General features: G+C 62.8%; 1 protein-coding gene across 1 annotated transcript; it reads left to right on the plus strand.

Moving 5' to 3' along the window:
* The first annotated feature begins 1,240 nt into the window (after positions 1-1,240).
* Positions 1,241-16,749, plus strand: LEMD2 (LEM domain nuclear envelope protein 2). The gene is made up of 9 exons (XM_008262793.5): positions 1,241-2,021; positions 3,383-3,423; positions 5,482-5,557; positions 8,601-8,677; positions 9,511-9,590; positions 11,379-11,524; positions 12,387-12,488; positions 12,561-12,663; positions 15,465-16,749. Exons 1-9 carry the CDS (start codon positions 1,292-1,294, stop codon positions 15,613-15,615), a joined length of 1,506 nt encoding a protein of 501 aa, XP_008261015.5. The 5' UTR covers positions 1,241-1,291; the 3' UTR covers positions 15,616-16,749.
* The last annotated feature ends 966 nt before the right edge of the window (positions 16,750-17,715 follow it).

The raw sequence follows: 17,715 nt of genomic DNA on the forward strand, positions 1-17,715 counted from the left end.
TTGTCATGCAAACAGTGCTTCAGAAAGAAATAAAATACTATTATGTGGTGTATGTGCTAGGCAATCACTATATCAAATTCATGGCATTCCGTGCAAACACAGGCAGAGAAAAGGAAAACAACACTTGGTGAGAGAAACCGCACCACATGGGAGCAGCTAAGTCGGGGAAGACGGGGAGCATGACCAAGCCCAGGCTGTAATTTTCCCAGCGATTGGGGCCAGTGTTGAATACCCCTGGGGTAGAGCAAGTGGCAGGAATGCACAACTCTCCTGGGGCGCCTTGCTCGGTCAGGGAGAGGAGGGACAGGTTGAGGGAAGGGGGGGTGGGCCTCGGGACTGCTGGGTGAAGCTACCGGGGAGGAGGGAGTGTGGGAGCGGGAAACACGCGTGGACCTACTAGGCAGGCAGGGAGCAGTGGGGAGGGGGAGCAGAAGGAAAGCGGTGACGTAGAGTTCCCTTGCTTCCCTTAGCGGGTGCTAGGAGCCCCCGTGTAAGCAAGTCGCCTGCCCCGCGAGGGGCTCTGCGCGGTGCTGGCCGCAGAGGCGTGGGCGAAGCAGGCACCCTGTCCTAAGCACCTTGCACACAGCACCTCTCCTAAGCCTCACAGCCACCTCTGGAGGTTCACTGGCAGCCAGGACAGAGACGCTCGTAGTACAGGACCACACATCCGACAGCTGTACAGCAGGGGTTTGCAGCCCAGCTGTCGCCTTCGGAGTTGACATCCTAAACCACGAGCGGCGGCAGCCAAGACCGCGCGCGTCTCGTCTCGGAGGTAAAACCCCGCGCGCCAGAGCCCAGGGCCTCCACGCAGCCGGGGCCAGGCTGTGTCCCCGGCGGGCTCGGCACAGGGTCGGCCCAGGACGTCTCTTGGGTCCCCCCCCCCCCCACGACACAGAGGAAACAGTCCAAGCACAGAGAGGCGAATGATCGTGTCTCCCAGTGACTTGTCTCTCACCATTAGGCAATTCATCCATTAAATCAACACTTTATTGAATGCCTACCACTTGCCGTTGACCGCGCTAGGGGCGCAGGAAGCAAAGAAAAACACTGCTGGGTCTAACAAACGGAGAGCGAGGGGGAGGGCGCCGCAAGACGGGAAAAGGGAAGAAAAAAAAAATCCTCCGACCTCCCCAATATGGCCGGCGCACGAGCCAGGCCGACCTCCCCAACATGGCGGCACGCCGACCTTCCCATCATGGCGCGCGGCCCCGCCCGCCCCGCCGCGGCTGCCGGCGCGAGCAGTTCCGGGTGCGGTGCGCGCCGGGGGCGGGCGGGGGGCGGCGTCCTGGCCATGGCCGGCCTGTCGGACCTGGAGCTGCGGCGGGAGCTGCAGGCCCTCGGCTTCCAGCCAGGACCCATCACCGACACCACTCGGGACGTCTACCGCAACAAGCTGCGCCGCCTGCGGGGCGAGGCCCGGCTGCGCGACGAGGAGCGGCTGCGGGAGGAGGCCCGGCCGCGCGGCGAACTGCGGCTGCGGGAGGAGGCCCGACTGCGCGAGGAGGCGTCGCCGCGCGCCCGGCCCGCCGCGGCCTCTCTGCGGGCGGAGCCCTGGCTCTCCTCTCCGGCCTCGGCCTTCACGAACCCCGGGGCCTATGGCGATCTCGGGGCCTCCGCGGCTTCCTGGGCGGGGAGCCGCGGCCTCGCCTTTCCCGCCCGCCCCGCACCGTTCAGGCGCCGGGCCTCGGTCCGGGGCAGCTCTGAGGAGGACGAGGACGCCCGGTCGGCCGACAGGGCCGCGCTGGGCCCGGGCCTCTCGGGCCGCCGCTGGTGGGCCGCGTCCCCGGCGCCGGCGCGGCCGCCCTCCTCTCTCCTCGGCCCCGACCCGCGCCCGGGCCTGCGGGCCACGCGAGCCGGCCTTGCGGGCGCGGCGCGGGCCCGACCCGAGGTGGGGCGGCGGCTGGAGCGCTGCCTGTCTCGGCTCCTGCTCTGGGCCAGCCTGGGGCTGCTGCTCGTCTTCCTGGGCATCCTGTGGGTGAAGATGGGCAAGGCCTCGGCGCCGCAGGAGGCGGAGGACAACAGTACGTCCCGGGCCGGCGCAGGGGAGGGCCTCTGACTCTCCTCTCCCCTCCAGACCTGCGCGTTCCTCCTTCCCCGCACCTGCAATCGTGCCTGCCTTGGCTGTCTCCTGTTTTCCTTTTCTGCCCTGGCCTTGCCTCCTAACACGGCCCTCTCAGCCACGTGCTGGGGAGCAGGTTGAGGTTTTGCCCCAGCCTCTGGCTTTCCCTCTCTTAACAGGCCCACCCCCACCTCTTTCTGCTTATGTCTCCTGCGTTGCTCTCCTGCTCACCCACACACTTGAGGGCACCCTCTACATCACTAGCCCCACTGGTCGGGTCTGGTTGAGGTCCCAGCTTTGCAGTACCAGAAAGGCCACCAGTTCACTTCTCTGGACCGCAGGCCTTCGTTTGTCAAAGGGGTTCCTCCTAGCTCCGTGCCTGAGACAGGCACTGGGGGAGCTTTTAAGAGTTCAGGCTGATGGCAATGGGAGGTGTTGGCGTAGCTTGCGGCGCCCTCGTGCAGTGAGGGGTCTGTCGGATGCAGTGGGTCTCCCAGCAGCTGGGGGCTTGCATTGCCTAAATGAGAAATTTGAAGAGGAAACAACACAGGGGTCATTTAATTCTAAATCTAGGTATAGAGGGACACTCTGGTGCAAAGCAGGAGTACGATTCACACTGCTCCCAGCCTCGGGCCAAGGCCACATCTTTCCATGCCTAGTGGGAGCAGGTGAAATACGGGGGGAGGCTAAATTGTGTCTCTGCTGTGTGGCAGGGGGATGCTGGGGGCGTGTACCGTCTGTGGGCATGGGGACCGCAGACTTAATGCAGGCGCCCAAGGGATTGCGGTCTGTCACCTCTGTGACTCGGCGTGTCCACCTGCAGGAGAAGTGGGGCACGCCCCCGGTGGCGTTCGGGCCCGGGTGGAGGTGGAGGTGCTTTAACACGTCAGCGCTGGGTTAAATGCTGAGATTTGCCTGCCGCTCGCCCCAGGGATGGTGTCGTCCTTGTCAAACACCGCACTTTGTGGACGGTTTACAAAGCTGCCCCATGCTTGTGTTGTGTTGTTGGAGACCACGTCCCTGAAGATAAGCGGAGCAGGCCCATCTGGTCCCGTTTGAGAGGTTCAGAGCGTGTGTGTGTTGCCCAGGGACCTGTGGCTGGCGGTTTGCAGCTGGGCGGAGGGCCCGGCTGTCCCGATTCCTAGCCCAGGACGGGGAGACCCTCACACTTCGCCGTGTGCAGTGCAGAGTGCCCCCTTAGCTGGCTGCCAGCCCCGTGCTTGTGTCCCTGTTGGCCTCGCCCTGCGTTTTTCGCCAGTGGTCTCCGTGGTCTTCCCCCCAACCCACACTTTTAATTTCCTCTGTTTCTTTTCTGGGTCTCAGTGAAGTTGTTGCCAGTGGACTGTGAGAGGAACTCGGATGAGGTGAGTGTGGGCTGCCCGGGCTTTCATTCTTCCTCCCCAGGCTGTCGGCCTCCACCAGGAGGGAAACTTCTGCAGAAGAGGATCGTAATAGGCTCATTTTCGGGGAGTGCGTCCTGTAATGTGCCAGAATCACATGGTGTTCTGATGTTTGTGTCAGACTCAATTGTGACAGTGAGGGAGCGCTTGAAACAGAACTGAGCTCCCAGGATCCTACCCTGGGCTTGTCGCAGACGCTTTCCCATCAGGCATAGCGCCGGGGGCTTTGATGTGCCCGAGTCGATCTAGGGGATGCGGTGGGTTGTTGTCGAGGGCCTCCGCAGCTCCCAGGCCTTGTCAAGCCTCAGGAGGCCAGGTTCTCCGCTCCGCACGCTGGGCCTGGCCGTGTTTGTCTGTGGCTCTGGAGCTGCTGCTCTGCTGGGGAGCACGGGGGGGGTGTGTTTGCAACACATGTCCTGGGAAGTGGAGTCGGCCCGGGGCCCGCGTGCGGATTTGTTTTCTGAAGCTCTAATGTTCTCTACAAATAATATCGGGGGAAGCCAGCGGCCCCATCCCTCCGTGAATATGACGGCAGCACCTGCCCGGGGCTGGGACGCCGGGAAGATACGAGGCGGCCATAAATCCTACCCGGAGGAGTCTCGTGCTGCCACGGGGCATGACTAATAGTCGCGTTATCAAGTGTGCGGTGCCAGGCCTCACAGCCCAGGGCCGGGAGAAAGTGAAGGTGGCATTGGGACACCCCTCGTTTGTCTCCCTTACCTGGGTTAATGAGGGGGCACGGCTAACTGGCTTTGTTTTTCTTTAGCTTCTGATGTGTCGGACTCGGGGGTGTTTTATTACATGCATTTATTGCATTCGTGTGCCACGTATCTGCTTCCTGATTGTTTTGTGGAAACAGATTCCTGTTTGTTTAATTTGCCTTCCATCATAAAAACCACAGTTGATAATGAGAGGAAGTGGCCCAGAGGGGAAGCTCGTATTTAGAAGACTTTTTTTCTGTAAGGCTTCTCGGTGATGCTGGCTTTATCTGTCGTCTAATTAGCAAAGGGGTCGCTGTTGTTCATTTCTTGGCCCTGCAGAGTCTAAACGTATCCAGCCCACAAGGGAGCGACACATTTGCTCCTTGGCCCTTCTCTGCGCGAGACCAGGTTCATACCCACCTCGCGTGAGCCCTGGCAGGACCCCCCCTCCCCCCGCCATCCTCACTGAAGATGCTCTCAGCCTACAGTTGGGGGCTTCCTAGGCAGCGCTGGCTGTGCGTGGCCATCCCAGCCCGCAGTGGAGCAGCGCCCTGCAGGAGCTGGGCCCTGCCCACGCGGGACCCAGAAGCAGGCAGGTTGGGGCGTGTCTGGCTGTGGCGCCACTATGGGCAAAGGCTCACTCTGTGTGCACCCGCAGGCCACCGAGCCCGGAGCCAGGCACCTGGGCTTCCGTTACGGGTTCGTCTCTGTCGCCTGGTGAGGGCTGCTGCTCCCGTGTGTCCCTTTCTGCCTTCGCACCGCCGGGCGCACAGGAGCGGTCAGGCAGTGGCTGTCGTCTCTGGTCGGGTTGCCTTCTGTCCGCCCGTTCCCTGAGGCCTGCGCTGAGCCTGAACTGAGTCCTCGGCCCAGCCCTGACTCAGAGGAGGCTGCAGGTTTTACTAAACGGACAGGAGTGGCCCTGGGGGAGACGGGACCCCAGCAACTGACATTTGAGCCCTGGCCACTCCAACACACAGCATTTGCAGTGCCCTCGCGAGAGCCCCGGCTGCTGTGTTCACCGCACACCCACTTGGCCTCCGCTCCTTGCCCCGCTTCCCGGCCTCGGGAGGGAGGGCCGGGGCAGCTGTGGGGCAGCGGCCGGGAGCCTCCAGGACGCAGCCTGTGGTTGCTGTGTCTGCGTGCCGCCCTGCTGCCCTGTTCCGTGTCCCTTTCTGCTGGTCACTGGGTTATTTATCGGCTCTCCTGGGCCCAGCACCGGGCAGAGTTCGCGTCTGTGTTTCGGAAGTATGAGGTGTTCCCGGAAGGGTCCGAGTAGCCGGCAGCCCCCTGCCCCGCTGACTGTTGTGCGGTGCCTTTTCAGTTCTGTCAGGCCAAGCAGAAGGCCGCCCTGCTGGAGCTGCTGCACGAACTCTACAACTTCCTGGCCATCCAAGCCGGTGAGTAGGCCCCCGAGGTCTCGCGGTGCCTCCGGGGGGTGCGGGCTGCCGCCCTGACCGGGCAGGCTCTGTGGCTTCCCCCAGAGGATGGGGCTGGAGCCGACCTTGCCTTTCTCGCCTCCCACTGAGACACGTGTTTGTAAGCCTGCTTCTGTGCAGAATACTTTGATTCTTGGTCCCCTGAGGCTTCCAGAGCCTGGCACAGGCGCAGGCCTTGAGCAGCTGGTCTCCCTTCCCTGGGAGGCTCTGTGTTGGCTCTGGAGGGGCCAGGCCCAGTCTTCCCAGAGTCTGTGCTCTCCATCCTAGAGCACCTCCTGGGACCAGATGGCCTGCTGTGCAGGTGGCAGGTGCTCTCTGTGGCAGAGTCTGATGTCACATCTGGTCCTGATTGCCCCCAGACGGCTGCAGGAGCCAGGACAAGGCCCTGAGCCACAGCCACTCAGGGCTTCTGCCTCCCGTGTCTGACCAGTGACCCCAAGTCTGTCTTTTCTCCACAAAGTGGGAGTCGAGTGCCGTACCCTGGAAGGGGACAGTCTTAGCACCCCCATAATGTGCCTCCGAAGGTCATTCAGAAAGGCCCCTCCTGTTAGATCTGGCAAACTGGTTCCTTGAGGTCAGAGACGCTGCCTGCACTATCGTGCCCTCCCCAACAGTTGCATGGAGAAGGCTCTCAGAGCCCCTGTTGACGGCCTACGTGCGTGTCCAGGGTGATGCACTTCTTAGTGGAAGAACCACCTGGATGCTGCAGTCCAGACGGATGTTCGAGAGGCTCCCCTGGCCTGCGGGAGCAGAGAGGCCAACCCTTGTCTACAGTGACACCAGAAAGTCAAGATCAGGGGCAGTCTTAGGCGCATCGGCTGTGCCACTGCCTCCCTCCTGGTGATGGCCAGGGAGGTGTCCATGAGCACCTCAGAGGAGGGGCCGCTGCTCACGGCACAGCAATGCGAGCATTCCTCCGGACGGCCCAGCTGCCGGCCTAACAGGAGGCTTTAGACCTCTGCATGTAAGTGCCCAGCGACCAGCGGCCGCAGCAGTCCCCAGGAGCTCACTGGAAATCCATCATCTCAGGGCTCTTCTCCCATACAGCCGAATCACAGCGCCCTTCAACACTGCGGGGCGTGAGATGACTCAGCCAGGGCTCTGCCTGCAGGCTATGTGGTCTAAGGGGACAGGCCCCTGCCTCCCTGGCCATTTCACAGCCTGGGTGGTCTTCAAAAACTTGATAAAAATGCATATTATAAAAAGTATGCAGGATTCCAAGTGTTGTTTTTTTTTTTCACCAAAATAAATTTACCTTGTAATTCTGTTTTTCCAAGAACTTTTAGAAGTACCCTTGTGTAAGATGTGATTGGATGATGGCGGAGATGCCTCTTAGCTGGACAGTCAGGACAGCAGCACAGGGAGGTGGCGGCTCTGCCAGCCCTGCAGCCTTCCAGGGCCTGGTTCTGTGTGTGGGAGGAGGGCGGCTGGAGAGGCAGGGGCTGTTCCAGGTCCGTGGCAAGGGGGAGGTCACAAGGAGGGAAGGAAGTCTGGAGATGGCCACTGGGCCCAGCTGCGATGCCAGGCCACCAGAACTTGATCTATCAACCATGTGGGCTGGTGAGGGCTGGTGAGGGCCAGAGAGGCCGTGCTGGGAGCCAGGTGCCCAGGAGGCAAGTGCAGTGGTGTCGCTGCACAGAGTCAGCACCTGTGGACAGGAAAGGGGACAAGAGGAAGCCATCAGGAGGCCACAGAGGTGGTGCAGGCAGGCCTGGCCAGGGTGCAGGTCATCCAGTACAGGAAGCCAGCTTGGTCTCAGGGGACCCCAGGGTCAGGATCAACTTTGAAGTAGGATCTGGCTGCATTGGAGGCTAAAGTCGGGCTTCCGTTGGAACCTTAAGTTCTTTAATTTTACCTTCAACTACTCCCGCGTCAGCCCACGGATGCAGCCAGGGTATGCATGTGTGTCCAGCCCTGAACACTTGCTGCTCTCAGGGAGTCTTTTTTTGAAGCACAAGTAAACCACAGCATCCGACCGAGAGCCAGCATCTGGAGCGGTTAGGCCAAATGCGAGGCCCACGGCTCGGGGCTTCTCAGAGGATGTGGCCCTTGGGCTGGGCCTGGAAGGCTGGTCAGGACTAAGAGGGGGGACCCCAGCTCTGCTGGGTGGGAGCCAGCCTCTGGGGGTGCCCAGAAGGAGCCATCCCTGGCCTCAGTGCCCCACAGACTGGCTCTCCCTCCACAAGCCTTTGGGACGCCTCTACTCAGGACCTCTCAAAACAATGGGCCCTTGGCTGGCGCCACGACTCACTAGGCTAATCCTCCGCCTTGCGGTGCCGGCACACCAGGTTCTAGTCCCGGTCGAGGCGTCAGATTCTGTCCCGGTTGCCCCTCTTCCAGGCCAGCTCTCTGCTGTGGCCAGGGAGTGCAGTGGAGGATGGCTCAAGTCCTTGGGCCCTGCACCCCATGGGAGACCAGGATAAGTACCTGACTCTTGCCATCGGATCAGCGCGGTGCGCTGGGCACAGCGCGCTGGCCGTGGCAGCCATTGGAGGGTGAGCCAACGGCAAAGGAAGACCTTTCTCTCTGTCTCTCTCTCACTGTCCACTCTGCCTGTAAAAAAAAAGAAAAACCAATGGGCCCAGCTTTGCAGGTCGCCTGCCTGTGTCGTGGATGAAAATCCCCGTAGCGCACGTGGCCTCCTGCCTTTCTCTCCTCCCGGGCTGTGTTTATTTATAGTGCCACTCCGGTACCTTCCGAGGCTGGCTGTCTGATCCTTTTAGGGATCAATTGCAAGCAGACCTTGGTATTGGGCAGCTTTTTAGTCATTTAATGCAAATCGCTGCACTGCCTTGCAGGTCAGGTTTTAATGATCTGGAATCGATCCAAGCTAAGTGGCTTTTGATCTTGCTGCAGAGTGAGGGTGCCCACGGAAGCCGGGAGCCGCCGGGACGCACGCTGCTCGTTAGAGCTCATGGCTTGGTTCCTGCTGCATTTTGTTAGTCCCGTCTCAGAGTCGTCCCCCACCTCTTTGTGTCTGAATGTGCCCTCCTCTTGCTCCCAGGCAATTTTGAGTGTGGGAATCCAGAGAAGCTGAAGAGCAAGTGCATCCCTGTCATGGACGCGCAGGAGTATCTCGCAGTAAGTAGGCCGCCATGCGCCGCGCTCCCGAGGGCCTGGGGCCGCCTGCTGATCTGGCGAGCCCTGTGGATCTCTTCTGCTTGTTTGGTGTTTGCTTCGTGGCTATTTGGCTTCTCCCCTGTGCCCCTCCCCACCCCCGCCTTGTTTTTTTTTTTTTAACTTAGTGGCATGTTGGGTGACCTAAAGCTGAGGAGGGGACTGTGCCCCGTGCCTCAGCCACCCCCTCCTGACCTCTGCTGCTGAGCCAGCTGGGGCCCTTTTTCCTTGCCCCGTCTGGGTTTGCTTTTCTCCTGTGGGCAGCTCACCGGACACACATTGCATGTCCGGGCCCTCCATTCAGATTGCTTAGGGCCCGTCTGATTGTGGCTGTGGGTTGGTAGAAGTGTGGGGCTCTGGGGCTAGCTCCCTTCTCACCTCACAGATGCAGAATCTGAGGCCTGGAGAGGGGACTCACCCAAGGCCACATAGCTGAGCCCCATGGCCCCTTGGCCCCCCAACCCCCCGCCCAACACACCCTTTTGTTTGACCCCGAGCCAGCTGCCAGCCCTGGCCTGGCGCGTCAGTCCTTGGGGAAATCGCCTGCCTCTGGCCACTGCAGACCTGCATTTGTTGCTGCGTGTGCTTCCGCATCGCCTCCTCTGCACAGCCTCTTCCTGGCCGCCATCCGCCCCGAGTCCCCTCCTGCCAGTTCGCTGTGCATGGAGCGGAACGGGGCTCTGGGGCATGCGGAGGACACGGGCGAAGGCTCCCTTATCCGGCAGTGGAGTGATGCTGCGGCAGCCGCTCCGCCCGGGCGCAGAACTGATCTCCCGCCCCCACCCCACCCCCCACAGAACGTGACGAGCAGCTCCTCCGCCAAGTTTGAAGCCGCACTGACCTGGATACTGAGCAGTAACAAGGACGTGGGCATCTGGTGAGTGTGGGCACTTGCGGCCCCGTCCTCGCCCGGCTGCAGCCTCTCACGCCTGAAGGCGGAGGCTGGACGTCTCAGCCACGTCGTCGTCACAGGCTAGACTTGAATTCCGGCCCCGGGGAAGCAGCGTGTGGAGGGCACTGTAGGGAGACAGGAACTCAAGTGCTGGGGAGTGAGTCTGGCACTCCAGCGACGTCCTGCCCCCCAGTCTGTGTATTTCAATGTATGTGAAAGGTGGGGCAGCAGAGACGTCTTCCTGGTTCACTCCACAGGTGCCTGCAACAGCGAGGGCAGGGCCAGGCTGAAGCCAGGAGCCCAGAGCTCCATGTGGGTCTCCCATGTGGGTGGCAGGGGCCCGAGTACTTGAGCCATCACCTGCTGCCTCCCAGGGTGTGCATTAGCAGGAAGCTGGATTGGGAAGTGGAGTAGCTAGGACTTGAACCCACACCCCAGTACAGGATGCTGGCACCCGAAGCCGAGGCTGCAGCTGCTGTGCCCCATGGCCGCCCTGTCTCCCTGCACTCCCTCTCTGGGTGCTTTCTCGTTTGCAGAGGAAGTGACTTTTGGGCTCATGCGGTATGGAAATCGCATCAGGAAGTGCTGGCCTTTATTCTGAGCACAGTTTCCGCCGCATTGGCAGCGCGGGTAGCAGAGATAGCGAGGCCTTTCAGGAGGCTGAAAGCCCTGCTGCTCGGCCCAGGGGGAGGGCGTGCGAGCTGTGGCCCTGCAAGACCCCCCCCCAGCCCCCCGCCTGCCGGCGGTGGCGCCGAGCCCCCTGCCACTCCTCGGGATCTCTGTGCAGGTTACAGCTCCTGATAGTGAAACACACGCTAGGGTTTTGTTCTCTCCCTCTAATCCGCCCAAATTACCAATTCCGTCAGCAGCGCAGCCAGCAGAAGGCCCTCGGGCAGCTCCGCCTAAAGCTTCATAACTGGATGCGTGGCACGATTAAAATTCGCTGGCTTTGGAAAAAAATGAAAGAAAGAAAGAAAAGCTACTCTGAGTGGCTGAGCGGTTTTCCTGGGTTAGGGACGGCGGAGGAGAATACGGATTTTATCCTGAGAGCGCTCGCGGAAGCTGCTAGCGCTGACGAATGGTGACACTGGCCGTTTGCCTTGGGAGGGGCTGAGCCGGCCTGGATGGCCAGCGTTGCGTGGGTGTAAGACATCAGGACACCTTGGATAGCAGCCAATCTAACACCCCTGAGTCACCTCGCTGGAAGGCGTGGGTGTTCGTGCCCCCGCGGATCCTGAGGGCCCCCCACCAGGAACCCGGATGGAGGCGCCGGGGCAGGGGCCTAGCCTCTAGCCTCGCAGGGCCTGGTGCTTCCCGGTGCGTGATCTTTGTGCTTAAACAGCATCAGCGTCCCCGGCTGCAGGGAGAGGGGTCGGGGGTAGCGCAGCCTCCCAGGCCCTGTCCTTGGGTTCTTGGCGTGCAGCTGCCGAGCCGTGATTCAGTCAACATTTCCATTTCTCTGTGCTGGGAGGTGGGAATCCAATTTACAGTTTAATCTTCCGCACGCTGAGAGAGGCTGTCAGAGCCCCGACAGAGGGCACGTCGCTTTAGCAGCGGGGGTGCAAGCCTGCTGCCGTCTTTAAAGCTTTGTTCTTTCTAAGTAGCCAACGTAGGAAATTTCTGGAAAGAGTACAGCCAGGATCCCAAGCCCATTCTGTAAGCAAGGAGAGGCCTGGAGACCCCTCCTCCTCTCTCTCCTTGCCTCCCACATCGGGGGCTTGTCCTGTGGCTCCCGGTGCGCTCGGTCGTGTCTAGAGCCACGTCCTGTTGCAGGCTGAAAGGGGAGGACCCGTCTGAATTGGTGACGACCGTGGACAAAGTGGTGTGCTTGGAGTCCGCCCGCCCCCGCATGGGCGTCGGCTGCCGCCTGAGCCGCGCCCTGCTCACCGCCCTCACCAACGTGCTCATCTTCTTCTGGTGTAAGTCAGTGGCTGTTGCCCCTCCCCCGCCCCTCGCCACTGGAACACTGGAGCCCAGAGGGCTCCTGGGCGAGAGCGATGGGTATGGAAACCCCAGGCCTGGAACGCTAGGTCTGCCTAATAAAACAGGATGTGAAAAGTCCACCCCTGCCCTGCTTTGTCTTTGCCCTTGGAGCCTGGGGGCCGCCTCGCGAGGCTGACAGAAAACGCCCTGGAGAGGGGCAGGGCACCATCAGCGTCCGTGAGAGACAGCAGCTGCCCGTCGCCCCCTCCAGCCGCTCCGCCAGGGTCCTGGTGTGCAGGCCACTCGGGGTGGGAAGCGCAGTGGGGACTTGACCTGGTTTTCCTCCCTGAAAAATGTAAACATCTCCTGGAGAGGAGAGCTCCGGATACCTGGGGGAAGCAGCAGGGACGGGGGAGGGGTGCCGAGCTGGGAAGCAGAGCACAGGCCTGGGCGCCTGACATCCGGGCCGCCTTAGAGCCGAGGCCGTGGGGTTTCCCTGAAGGCCAGAGGCCAAGGCACAGAAACCGCGGCCTCCCCCACGCCATCAGGCGGGAAGTCACACGACAGGCCTGGCATAGGTGCATGCGTGAAACGCCGGGCCTTGGCTCACGAGGAAGGACGTGAGAGCCCTGACGGTGCGGGGAGAAGCTGGGATCTCAACAGCGGGGTGGGGGTGAGGGGGTGGCGCCTCCGCGGTGTCCAAACGAGGTCCTCTCTCTGCACTGCGTCCTTTGTTTCCTGTGAGCTGGCCCTGTGCCAGACGTCCAGATCCCCCCCAGGCCTCCGGCACAGCCCCTGCCCACAGGGAGACCCCCGGGGTGGGACCGGCCAGATGAGCAGTGTTTCGTTCCCTCGCAGGCTTGGCGTTCTTGTGGGGGCTCCTGATCCTGCTGAAGTACCGGTGGCGGAAGTTGGAAGAGGAGGAGCAGGCCATGTACGAGATGGTGAAGAAGATTATAGGTGCGTGGCCCCAGGCAGAGGCGCTGCCGCCCCTGCTGGAGTGCCTGCCCTGAACCTCTGCTCTCCCCTCAGACGTGGTGCAGGACCACTACGTGGACTGGGAGCAGGACATGGAGCGCTACCCATACGTGGGCATCCTGCACGTGCGCGACACCCTGATCCCTCCACAGAGCCGGTGAGTGCCCCGGGCGGGTGAGGCAGGCCCGAGCCTCGTGTGCACCCTCGGCCGAGGGCGGCTCAGCTCCCAGGATCGCAAGCGAGGGCCCCTTCCCACCTCCCGCCGGCCCTCGCGCGTGCTCGGCTCCTGAGGACAGATGAGCTGGACAAGGCATGCGGTGCGTGGCCGAGCGTGGCCCCGGCGCTGCCGTGGAAGTTACACGGCAGGGAGGCTTCGGGCTGCAGGGCACGGAAGCCTCATTGCCAGTGGCCTGGGCAGCGAGGATTGAAGGCTCTCTGTCCGGGGAAGCCCAGCGTAGCATCGGCCCCAGGCACAAGAGAGTCAGGTCTTGGGTTCCGTGTCTTTGTGTCTCATCGTCACACCCTCCCGTGAGTGTTGGCAGCAGGCCGGGTCCCCCGTGGGCTGCAACATGGTGACCTGGAGCAGCTGGAGTGGCGTCTGCCCTGTCCCAGCCAGCAGAGCGGAAGTGGGCTCCCGGCTGCCCTCCACGAGCGAGAGAGAGCATCCCGGGGCCTCCAGCGGTGCCCTCCTTGGGGCTCCTTGTCTATGGCGAGGAGGAGGAGAAAGTTCTTAAGGTTTCGAGTCATGACCCACAGGCCCAGATGCTTAGTACCTACCATGGACGCGTGCACATGCGTGTAACTGAAAGGTGCTTAGTACCTTCCGTGGGCGCATGCACGCGCGTGTAACTGAAAGGTGCTTAGTACCTTCCGTGGACGCGTGCACGTGGGTGTTACTGAAAGGTGCTTAGTACCTACCGTGGACGCGTGCACGCGTGTGTAACTGAAAGGTGCTTAGTACCTTCCATGGACGCGTGCACATGTGTGTAACTGAAATGTGCTTAGTACCTTCCGTGGACGCGTGCACGTGGGTGTTACTGAAAGCAGAGCTACACGACCGAGAGTGGAGTCAGCTCCCAGGGCGCACAGGTGCCTGGGACGGGGTGGCAGCGCCAGTGTCAGCAGCACTGTAAGGGGACCTTCCCCGTGCAGGGTGACTGCTGGGAGTGTGCACTGTGCCCCGGTGAAACCCGAGAGGGGCTTAGGGGAGCCGCGTCCCGGGGGGGCAGCTGGCAGGGCCCAGCAGTGTCGGCTTGGGTCGTGGCCCCTCCTCAGCAGGCCCTGTGGTCTCTGCCCAGGTGGTGCTAAGAACTCCCGCGCCCGCAGGGATCCGGGCACCGCCCTGAGCTCACCGCAGCCCACGCGGGGCGAGCAGGGAGCCCACCGTGGGGGGAACGGAGGCGCAGGGAGGCTGAGGAACTTGCCCAGAGCCCCCGGGCCACCACCAGGCCTTCCCGTCAGCCTCGCTCCTCTGTCCCCGAGAGGGCTCGGCAGCAGAGCACACTGGGTTCATTCTCAGCATGAAGCTGTGTAGGTTTCACACCCAGTGCGCCCCGAGAAGGGCGGCAGGCAGGGAGCGCAGGGCCAGCAGCCTGCCTGCCGTGTGGGGCGTGTGCTCGCTCCGAGAGCGCGCCTGGCCTTGGGAGGTGACGCGGACTCCCACCTAACCTGGCCTGGTGGGAGTCCCCGTGTGAGCACAGCGGCACGCTCAGCTCTGCGCTGCCCCTCGTTCACCCGCCTCGCAGCCGCGTGCTCAGCAAGCGATGGCGGAGTGCCTCCTGCGTGCTGGCTCCTGCACTGGGCCCCAGGGAGAGAGCAGGGGGTAGAAGCGGTGTTCCTGGGAGGGAACGCGTGGGACAAGGCCTAGAGGGAAGGGGGCAGGCTTACCGGGTAACACGCACACCCCTGAAGTGAGTGTGGCACGGCATGGCGGTTGTCCTCTGGGCTCCCGTGTGCCCAGAGCTGCCACGGATGAGGTGTGTGGCCACCGGAGGGAGTTGGGCCTGTCGTGAACCCCAGGGAGCCCGTGCCGTGTTGGCCCTCAGCTTGCAGGGGATGAGGACCCATTAGCCGGACTGCCGGCGCTGCCCTGCTTGGGACGGAGCGGAGCGAAGGGGAAGCCGAGAGTGTGGTTAGCGAGGACACTGATGGCAGCAGCTGGCTCCAGGCGGGCGTGCTCATTACCTGGCAATGGCAGCCTGGGAAGGGGGCCTCGGGCAGGGCTGGCGGCCACCTCCCGGGGCCCAGCATCACCAGTGGGTGCCGCCGCCTCGGAGTTCAGCCCCCGGAGAGTGGGGGCGTGCACAGTGGCCTTAGCCTGACCACTGGGGAGGAAGGCCCCTCCATCCCCGCCCTGCCTCCTGACTCACCGCCACTAGTCTTGCCCTGGGTGGCCCTGCTGCTCCCCACATTCACACTCTGCATGGGAGAACCCAGGGTGGGGGGTGGGGGAGCGGGGGGGCCTGCACTCCCGAGGGGAGGCTGAGGCCTGTGTTGGGCAGGGGCTCAGCAAAGGAAAGTGCGCAGAGCAGCCGGGGCACCTCCCTGCCGCTGTGAAAGGCACATGGCTTCGGAGGCCCTGGCTGGGAGTGGGGGTGGGGACCCTCAGCAGCGCAGGGCCACTGGCCCTTGGTTCCCAAGAGCAGCTGCAGGCTGTGGGCCTCGCGGCACCCAGGCTTTAATTGGCCCTCGTGGGGCCCTGAGAGGCAGGCAGCCTGGCCAGGGCTGCTGCAGGGAACGGGCGGGCGCAGCTGGGGTCAGCGTGGCCCCTCCCACCCGGAGACCAGGGGCAGCGGGCCGGGCGCCTCAGTCGGCGAGAGGCTCCCTTTACTTGGGTCCTTGTGGAACAGTGGAGGTGGAGGAATGGCTTGTCCGTGGCCCATGCGGGAGCTGGGCAGTCTGTGCCCCGCCCGCCGAGGGCCAGGCCCCTGCCGAGCCCGCCCGCCACTCTCATTGCAGGAGGCGCATGAAACGGGTCTGGGACCGAGCCGTGGAGTTCCTGGCCTCCAACGAGTCCCGCATCCAGACTGAGTCCCACCGCGTGGCGGGAGAAGACATGCTGGTGTGGAGATGGACTAAGCCCTCCTCCTTTTCGGACTCGGAGCGATAAAGCCGTGGCAGGGGCCTGTCCCACCAGCCTGTCCCAGCGCAGCCCGCCGCAGGGCCCCAGGGGCTCTCAGAGCGGTGCTGAGTTCACACTTGCCTTGACCTTTTCACCTCCTGATCGTGCTCCGAGGGTCTCTGAAAAAGGAACTTGATTTAGTAGGAACCTGGGGGCGGCCTTTGAGAGTGGAGGGGAGGAGCCGGGGGCGAGGGCCAGTCCCCCTGCCCTGCTTTGCTGGCCGCGAAGGGGAGAAGGGTTTGCTTTTCAAGAATAGATGCTGCCGAGCCGGGCCAGCGAGTGATGCTGGAGTGGACGGTGCTGCCTGGGAGGTGGTTCGGGGGTGGCTGGCCGGGGCGACACAGGGCCAGGAGCAGCTTGGTCCATGTGCCTTCAGGGGGTGCTAGCCGAGAGCTCCAGGGTTAGGGGAGAGCGCCTGGCCTCTGGCTGGACTGCTAGACATTAGAGCTGACTGTAGGGAACTGTAGAAAACTAGGGCACTCAGGTCGGGAGTGGGGCCGGGGGAGCCCGCAGAGAAGTGTCTGTGGCCCCTCTGCCCTGGGGCTTCTCCCAGGAGCCACTGTAGGCCAGCCCTGCAGCGAAAAGCTGCATCAGCCCCGGGACACTGGCCCAGGATGCCAGAGGGTCCGTCAAGGTGGGGAGCGCCGCCACCTCTGTGCCAAGATCACCCAGCTCCACTGGGACCACAACTTTAAGTGCGGCGGACGCACGCTGCCCCCTGCCGGCCGCTCGGGGCGGTGCCCGCGGGCCGCAGATGCCACCGGGGCCCGCTGGGTCTGCCCTCCTGCAGGACCGCCCCCGGGAACGCCCCGCGGGGGACCTTGTTAAGTGCCGGCGACTCTCCGGGAAGCCTCATCCACACGTGTCCGCATCTGCAGCCGGCGGAGCGGGGCGCGGCAGCTGCTGCAGAAGACGCCAAGCAGCCCTTTCTGGTCTTCGTGGTTTTGTTTCCTTAATAAAGCTCCAGCGTCCTCATTTGAGCGCTACTGGTTCCCTGTGAACTCGGGATGGTCGGCGGGGCCGCTCCTGATCAGATACCAGCCGGACGAATAGGAACACCGCTACAGGCTTTGGTTTCGGGGTTGGAACTGCTGGATAAATAAACTATTTATTAAAAACGAATGCTTCTCGTCCGTGCTGCTTGCCTTCCCCCACAGCTACGTGAAAGGAATGGCAGCCTGCAGACCCGGGAGCCCTGGCTCTGGGGGAGGGCCTGGCGAGACCAGGAGCTCCTGCTTTGACTCGAGGGTTGTTGGGAGCCAAGTGTGTGGCACAGAGTGACAGCCCTGCCCTGCAGCGTGGCTGTGAGGACTGGGACGCACAGCGGCCCACCTGGGTCAGGGGGCGGCCGGGAGCGGGGGCACCAGAGCCCCAGCCATGTTCCCGCCTGTGCTGTCTGGGGTCCTGGGGCAGGGGCTGGCTCCAGGGCCACCCCTGCCCTGGATGCACTTGGGAACCCCCCAGGCATTTGGAACTGGAGCCCCACCTTCAGCTGCCGTGGGGGAAGGCAGCCCGGGAGCTGGGCCCCCCATGGACCTGGCGGCCGCTGCGGCTGCCTTCGCTGCACACACCTGTGGCGTGGGGACTGGCACGGGAGTGCCAGCCAAGGTTTTCCTCTGCTGGAAACCGGGTGGGTGAACTGACAAACAAAGGACCTGGTACACAGCCCAGAAGGGAGAAAAAAAAATGAGCCGTCTTCAGCCTCTGTGAAAGATTTTCCCTCTGCCGTGTTTTGTCTTAAGCTGAGAAGGGAACTAACGCAGGGCTCTATTTCTGTGCAGCTGTTTGGAGAGCAGGAGCGAGATCAAAATAAACTAAATAACAAAGGGGCCCCGCCAGCCCAGCTCCTTCCTTGATGCACACAGAGCCCTCTGCACAAAGGCCCGAGCCGAGCCGCGGCACCGGCGCTCTGATGCGGCTCTGCACCCTGCCTGGGCTTTGAGGGGCCAAACCTCCCTTTGAAGCAGCAAGGGACAGCCTTGGGGGGTAGGGTCCGGCCGAGGAGGGGCGCCTGAGGTCATGGCAGGGTGGGCACTGCGCAAGGGAAGTCTGCGGTGTCCACTGGCATCCTAGGTGCTGCTGGGACCA

The sequence above is a fragment of the Oryctolagus cuniculus genome, chromosome 5 (assembly GCF_051225735.1).
Source record: "Oryctolagus cuniculus isolate XC-2025 breed Fujian yellow rabbit chromosome 5, ASM5122573v1, whole genome shotgun sequence".
Lineage (NCBI taxonomy): Eukaryota > Metazoa > Chordata > Mammalia > Lagomorpha > Leporidae > Oryctolagus > Oryctolagus cuniculus.

Coding starts and splice junctions, on each gene's coding strand:
- LEMD2 (XM_008262793.5), top strand. CDS start 1,292: ATGGCCGGCCTGTCGGACCTGGAGCTGCGGCGGGAGCTGCAGGCCCTC. Junction 3,424..5,481: donor GTGAGAGGAACTCGGATGAG/GTGAGTGTGGGC, acceptor GTGCCTTTTCAG/TTCTGTCAGGCCAAGCAGAA. Junction 11,525..12,386: donor CGTGCTCATCTTCTTCTGGT/GTAAGTCAGTGG, acceptor GTTCCCTCGCAG/GCTTGGCGTTCTTGTGGGGG.